General features: G+C 43.3%; 1 protein-coding gene across 1 annotated transcript; it reads left to right on the top strand.

Annotated features, from left to right (window-relative positions):
• Window positions 1-1,610: 1,610 nt before the first annotated feature.
• tprg1l (tumor protein p63 regulated 1-like) lies at window positions 1,611-6,416 on the top strand (the record flags this gene model as incomplete). The annotated part of the gene is made up of 6 exons (XM_080533652.1): window positions 1,611-1,838; window positions 2,191-2,282; window positions 2,789-2,839; window positions 3,531-3,656; window positions 5,041-5,194; window positions 6,222-6,416. 6 exons carry the CDS (start codon window positions 1,611-1,613, stop codon window positions 6,414-6,416), a joined length of 846 nt encoding a protein of 281 aa, XP_080389778.1.
• Window positions 6,417-7,131: the final 715 nt, after the last annotated feature.

The raw sequence follows: 7,131 nt of genomic DNA, 5'->3' as shown, positions 1-7,131 counted from the left end.
TCAAAGTCAGGTACTTTTCCAATAGTAGTCTTTTTTTTTCTTTAAAAAAAAAAAAAGTATATATTGCCTTGTAGAAACGATTTTACCTGAATATTCAGTAGTGTTCACTTTCGCCAACAGAGGGCAGCAGAGCCCATCAAAGCCATGACTTCATCGCTATGCCGCGGCAATGTTGCTTGCTGACTTGTTGCTAGCCGCACTCACTTCTTGACAAAAACGGCGCAGGTTCCTTATTTCTTCTAGTTCACATGGTCAGTTTTCAAGTTTTTTTCTTTTCAAGAATTTTAATGTTTTTACGATATCATCAACTCGTCGCCACTGTAATATTCTTAATAAGGATGCACGGACACAGACTCAAGGTAAGTGTGACTTTACTCGTAAACTTCAAGGTACGGAATCCCGTAAAGGACATAGCATGACATAGAATAGGTAGATTAGTCTGCTATTACACTCATCTACTACAACTATGTCCATCAAGTGTTTTATTTACATTTTTAAAATATTTTATGAATCAAATTAAAATAAAATTAAAAATAATAAATGATAACTAGACTGTGGACAATTCCTGTGGAAATTGAGAAGTGGGCTTGTCCCCCTTCGCGGGCCACTCCACTGCATCCCCCGGCGAAACGCTTCTCTAGCTCACCCAGGGGCCGAGCTAACTAGCCCTAGCTAACTAGTTAGTGCTAATTAGCTAACTCACTTGCACCCCCCGGCGAAGACCGCGTGTCTTTACGTCACTCAGAGGCCGAGCTGTGGCGTTTTGAATATTGCCCCATTCATTGTCTATGGGATTTTTGTCCAAATTTGGTGCTTGTATCACAAAATGAACGATTGTTATGATATATTGAGCTATGCCGCCCCACTAAAAAGAGAAGTAGCTGATTACTTTTCCTTGCATCCTTGATCTGCACATGATGTGATTTATTTTATGTGAGCACGTCCTTTCTGATCTCTGCAACGTGTTTACGTCATAATAGCATCCGTTATATGACGTCACAGTTATTGGGGACGTACCTTGACCACGCCCTTCCACACTGCTACCTGCTGTGCTGACAGAAGTTAAACTGGAAACTGGACCTGAACTCATACATTTATCATAAAAGTATCATAAAATAATGTGTGAATATTACCGTAGGACGTTATTAAAGCATGTTTAATTCGTTTTGTATTATTTTTTTTAATGATTATGCCATTGTATCTGGACAAAATATTCTCGAAGTCACAGCATTTAATTCGAACCATTTGACCTGATATGATGTATTCAAAAACGTTCTAACAAGACATAACTAGATAGCCTCTGTATGAATGTCGATCATTGGCATCATTGACACTATAATATAGTACTACTATATAATATTAAATAGTATATAGTATAGTAACTACTATATCATATTATGATGAACATACATGAATAGAGAGACCCTATCTCATTCTGCTCTGCGACCTCTTTAAGAAAATAAAATAGATGACATCGATGGGAAGGGGAAGTGAGGCAAGGGTACTTCCTTGTCGTATCCACAATATTGTGCGCAATGATCCATGCAACGTAAGCTACATCTGACACATTTTGATCGCATAGTTTGGCCATTTTCCATAAAGGCAGTGCTATGCTTCAACTGAACGACACTATTGAGCCAGAGAGTCCGGGGGCGGCTGTCCTCCACCCGGCGGAGACTGAGGATGGGGTGGAGGTGGCCTTCACGCCGCCGGGGGCCGGGGGCAGCCTTGGGTATGGAGCCTCCGTGGCGTGCTGCTCCCCGTTACAAACACTGACGCCTTTTCATGTCCACAACCCAACAATGCAGGCGAAAGTGAAGGATTATTTCGTCTTCAGGGTAATATTGTCATATACGTCTTTTTTTGTTTGTATGTTTTCCAGCAGTATCTGATATGATAATTTTTAGCAAGCTAATAATGAGGCTTACTTAACCTCTGCTAGATAGTTTGCGATCTGAAATCAGTTTTTTCAGCCACTGGCACTGACAGCCCTGTGATACTGAAGTATGAAGAGATCTGTTTCGCAAATGCATGTGTATCGAAAGTACAACGTTTTATATTGATGACGCACGTTTGAAAAACACCTGCCATTAATTGTTGATCATCCTGATTAATTGACAGTGATAAGAGACGTAGGCTTACTGAAATGAATGGACTGTCTATGTATGTATGAATGTGTGTTCATTTCAGCCAGGCACCATTGAACAGGCAGTGAACGACATCAGAACAGTGGCATTGCCTTCAGAGGACGGAGAAGTGTTGAGCGTGTGGCTGCTTGCTGAGTAAGTCATGAAGCCATGCTTGACATTTGAGTTCAGATAATTCATAACCTTTCAGAGAAGAAAAGTATCAAATACAATAGGACTGCATGATGATATAGTGATGCGTTGCCTGTCATCGGGTGTTAACGGTCCGTCCACCTACCTATTGTGTCTGTATTTCATTGTTATGACCATAGGGGGCACTGGTGACGGATGCAAACATAGAAACACCTGTTTTCTTTCTAACTTTCAGCATCGCAGAGTTATACAGTTGGTTGGAATTAATCTCTTGGCAATACCTGCAGAAGCCCAGTACAACATCTTTAACTTATTGTAATTCTAAGAAATATACTTGCATATCCGTATTATGTATTATTATATAGGATATGAAATACTGATGTGATCAACTGAGCCAAGCACGTTTATAGCTTCAAATGATGTTCAAATAATAGACATATAGGCTATTTGTCAGTAAAAATGTTGTAGAATAAATTATATGAAAAATTTGGTAAATGTGTTTCCCTTAGAGTTGACCACTGGAACAATGAAAAGGAGAGACTGGTACTCATCACTGACAGGTAAGTTCAGCTAGAGTAGCATTATGATGTCTTATTTGGATGCTAAGTGAAAAACCTTGGCTGCCCATATGTGGTTGTTGTTGCCTGGTTCAATTTCAGCTCCAGAGATTCCCAGACTTGCTTTATCTTGCTCGCGACCCTAAATTGACATAAATCATTTCCTGTGAACAACTTGGTTGCAGGCTATGACAACACATAATAATGAGATCCAAGTGTATTCTAATCGCCTAAAATATGTTCTAATTGGTTGGATTTGAACCCCCAAAACACTGCAAGATAGGCTACAGGTGCAGGACATACACATTGGTTGTCATATTACATATTACAATTTCTTTTTAAATGTGTTACATATTTATCAAATCATAGAGGTTAGTTTAATTTTCTCAGGGGACCCCAATTGGAAATCCCGACGTTAAGTTTGGGAACTGCTGTCCTAGCCCTTTTTGGTATTGATGTTTCTGAAGCGATAGTTTAACTAGTATATGAGTAAATGAAAGCAATATGGCAGCTCCAAATAGCTACTTTGAGCCACGACTACATTGAGTATACTTATCCAGTTGCCCCAGATCTGAGAGCAGCAAAACAGACCAGCTGCTTAGGGCAGAAATGAACCAGGTCTGTGCTGAGTTTGTTCTATACAATGTGCTGGTTGATCTGATCTAGAGACAGTCTCACTGGTTTTTCTGCGCAGGTCTCTGCTGGTGTGCAAGTACGACTTCATCAACCTGCTGTGTCAGCAGGTGGTGAGGATCTCCCTCAACGCGGTGGACACCATCTCAGTGGGCGAGTTTGAGTTCCCACCCAAATCCCTCAACAAGTAAGACCCCCGCAGAGTAAAGATTCTCTATAGTGTTCTCAGCAGGGTTTAGAGTAGGAGTGTAAATGCTGTTGTTTAACCACTGTTCTTCTACTGGTCATTTCAGTGTGTGTGGTAGGGCTGTCCCTAACGACTATTTTTCTAACGATTAATCTAGCGATTATTTTTTCGATTAGTCTAACGACTAATTTAAGGATTAGTCTAACGATTATTTTTTTTATTGTTCAATTAATGTATCATTTAATTTTCCCCAAATAAATGTCACAAACATCTCTTATTAACATTTCAGTATTTTATTCAATTATTCTTGTACAAATATATAAATTAGGCTTCTGCACTGCAGGGCAATATTCCACAACAAAAAATATCCTCTCTTTCTTACAGTCCAACATAACATATAATATTATAACATATAAAAGTTAACTTCAAATAAAAGAAAAAGTGCAGTAGGCAAGTATCCGAGAAAATTAGTTTAATTCAAGATTTAAAGGGAACTGATGTTTATGATTGTATTTCAGTCTTCCTTTATATCCCTCCGGAGCTGCCTATCTCCCCTTCAACATGCCTGGTGCCTTCCACAACGGACCTTGCCCGGCCACGCACTAAATTATACTGGAGTTTCTCCGGTGTCTGGGAGTTCGCAAAGGGAGTTCGCAATCATGTTTTCAATGTCACCTGATAAGAATAAGACCATTATATTATTACAGTATAAGCAGCATTCGAGTTGAGGCGGGATGAAAACAGTCAAAATCGTCCCCCTTCTAAAACATTCCTCCCCTCTTTCCATACGTTATGTCATTTATCAATGAACGTGGTATTACTGCTATTTCAAGGTGCGAGGGGGCACGCACACATGCAATGACATTTTTACTGACACTGAAGTCACTGACGCTGAGGGGATGCTAAAATTGTCCTCATATGATAAAATCCACCATCCCCCCTGATTTTACTTTTACAACTTGAGTAGCCTACTGAGTATAAGCATTTGCCTGGTTAGTTGTCATGATCAAACGTTACAAACGCAACTTACCGAGAAGCCACTCTTCTCTGCCCTCTCCCGCTTCCAGACGAACGCCTACCCTATATTATAGCACTTGTCTTAATTCAGCCGCTATAATTGAGCCTCGAGCCTTGAGCGTTAATACAAACCTCATTCACCTGCGTTCAATTCCAAGTATATTTGGTATTTATAGAAGGAAGCACGTACGCAACTTTAAACCATCTCAGCCCGTTTTATAAATAATGCTTACATCCGTTTAGAAAAATGTGCTTACGTGAAAGTCAAAGATGACGTTCAAGTACTTTTTTATAAATGAGGCCCCTGGTCTAACAGTCGTGATGGTACTGGTCTAACAGTCTTGCGGGGTCGTGTGTGTCTCGACAGGAGGGAGGGCTTTGGGATCCGGGTCCAGTGGGACAAACGGCCACGTCCCTCCTTCATCAACCGCTGGAACCCCTGGGCCACAGACGTCCCCTACGCCACCTTCACCCAGCACCCCATGGCCGGCGCAGACGAGAAGGTGGCCTCTCTCTGCCAGGTAAAAAAAAACCCTCTTTTGTTTTTTACCCCCCTGCCCCCCCCCCATAAAAGAAGCATCAACAGTGACCTAACAGGAGATGTACTTGAAATGTTCCTCATTCCACCCCAGTGTCACACGGGGGACTCAACAGGGGAGTGTCACTCTGGAGACATCCACTTATTGATGTTTTTCAGTGTGTGTATCCCAAATGTTAGCGGAGCGAATTACGTGTGAAATTAGTAAGTAAGTAAGTAAGTCATGTTTATTTATATAGCACATTTTACAACAACAAAAACAGCCGGCCAAAGTGCTTAACAGATAACACTAGTAAAAGAGAAACAACAGATAAAAATACACTAAAAACAAGGTGCAATACAAAATACAAGTGCAGAAATAAAAGTACAAAAAGTGCAGTGTCGGGTGGCAGGATCACCTCAGGTCAAAGGCCAGGGAGAAAAGGTGTGTTTAAGCGTCCATACCTACATTAAAGCTATAGCTGACTACGTCAACCTTAAGGCTATTCAAGTGCAAGAAGATGACATTTGTCTTCCCAGTTTAAGATACACACATTCATCTGTGGTAGTAAGCACACAGCGGTAGAATGCCGTCACAGGAGGACAGTATTTGGCCCTTTAGTTCGAGAATGTCCGGGAATATGCACGTCAGCATAGCAACAGCGTTCAAACGATTTGATTTTGATGGGCCGGACTAATATTGGCAGGCGGACAAAATTTGGCACAACAGTTACCGTTCATTTAAACACGAGCGAAAAAGTTTTTCTGTACGTACTCGCACAGAAAAACTTGACTTAATGTAGAACTCTGCGATATCCAAGCGGTCAAATTCATTTGAAACCCCACGGATCGACCGTTTGAAGTAGGTCTGTGGGGGGGGGGTTTCCGACGGTAACGAGCTAGAACTCGTTCGCATGGCCGCTTACGAGTGACCGCGTTTTCCCAGAGCGGGAAGTCGAAAGGTTTGAAGAGGGTAATGTTTGACAGGGCGATTATTTTCCGCTCTCTCTCTCTCTTTCTCTCCTTCTCAGATGGACAACTTCCGGAACCAGCTGGTGCAGGCGGTGAAGACGGCCCACAAGGAGTACCCCATCCCCGGGCGGACCAACGGCGTCCTCATCCTGGAGAGGCCCCTGGTCATCGAGACCTACCTGGGCATCATGTCCTTCATCAACAACGAGGCCAAGCTGGGCTATTCCATGACCAGGGGCAAGATCGGCTTCTAACACCCCCCCCCCCCCCCCGGTCGATCTACCCCTCTACCCACCCCCCCCCACCCTCCCCCTGTGTGTGAATCACCCAGTACACTTCCAAACTGTGGTGACGCTGTTACTACACAAGCAGTGTGAGCTCTAAATCAACCCTGTGTGTACATGAGTATCGCGTGCGTGTGTTGCATTCATGGGACGTCTCTACTCTTCTCTTTGCGCATCCCATGAGGTTTCTGTGTCACACCCAGGAGCTTGATGAGTGTGAGCGTCGCACGCGCGGGTTAGGGGGTCACACCGCTCGCTAGCCGTTGCCACACGCACACTCCCACCAGTCATCTCCACTGGGTTTCCCTCCCCCTGGTCGTACAGAAGCCTGCTTTCCGTTTGACCGCGGAAAGGAAGACGTTTGGGACTTTCTAGTGTGTGTCCGCAGGGGGGAACACCGCTAGATCGTCGTCTATAGTCTCGTCACGCTGAACAGAGTGACCTGTCAAAGGTCCTCCTGGACTGACGCGGCTAGGATGACCACTGAGGGAGGGACCCTGGATGGAAAGCGCAGCTGCTTTTGTCCCTGTTGAAGGGCTGTCGTTTGTGGCTCTTTAGTTCAGGTGTAAGATTGAGCTTTGTTAGGCCTCTTTTTACCCCATAGATAAAAGCAGACAGGATGGCCCAGCCAAGCGGTCTGTGGTGGTATCGGGGGGCCCAAGCCTGTTTAGTCGGGCCGTTAGGA

The sequence above is a fragment of the Nansenia antarctica genome, assembly GCF_963989245.1.
Source record: "Nansenia antarctica genome assembly, chromosome: 6".
NCBI lineage: Eukaryota > Metazoa > Chordata > Actinopteri > Argentiniformes > Microstomatidae > Nansenia > Nansenia antarctica.
This window is presented reverse-complemented; position numbering and strand designations above follow the sequence as displayed.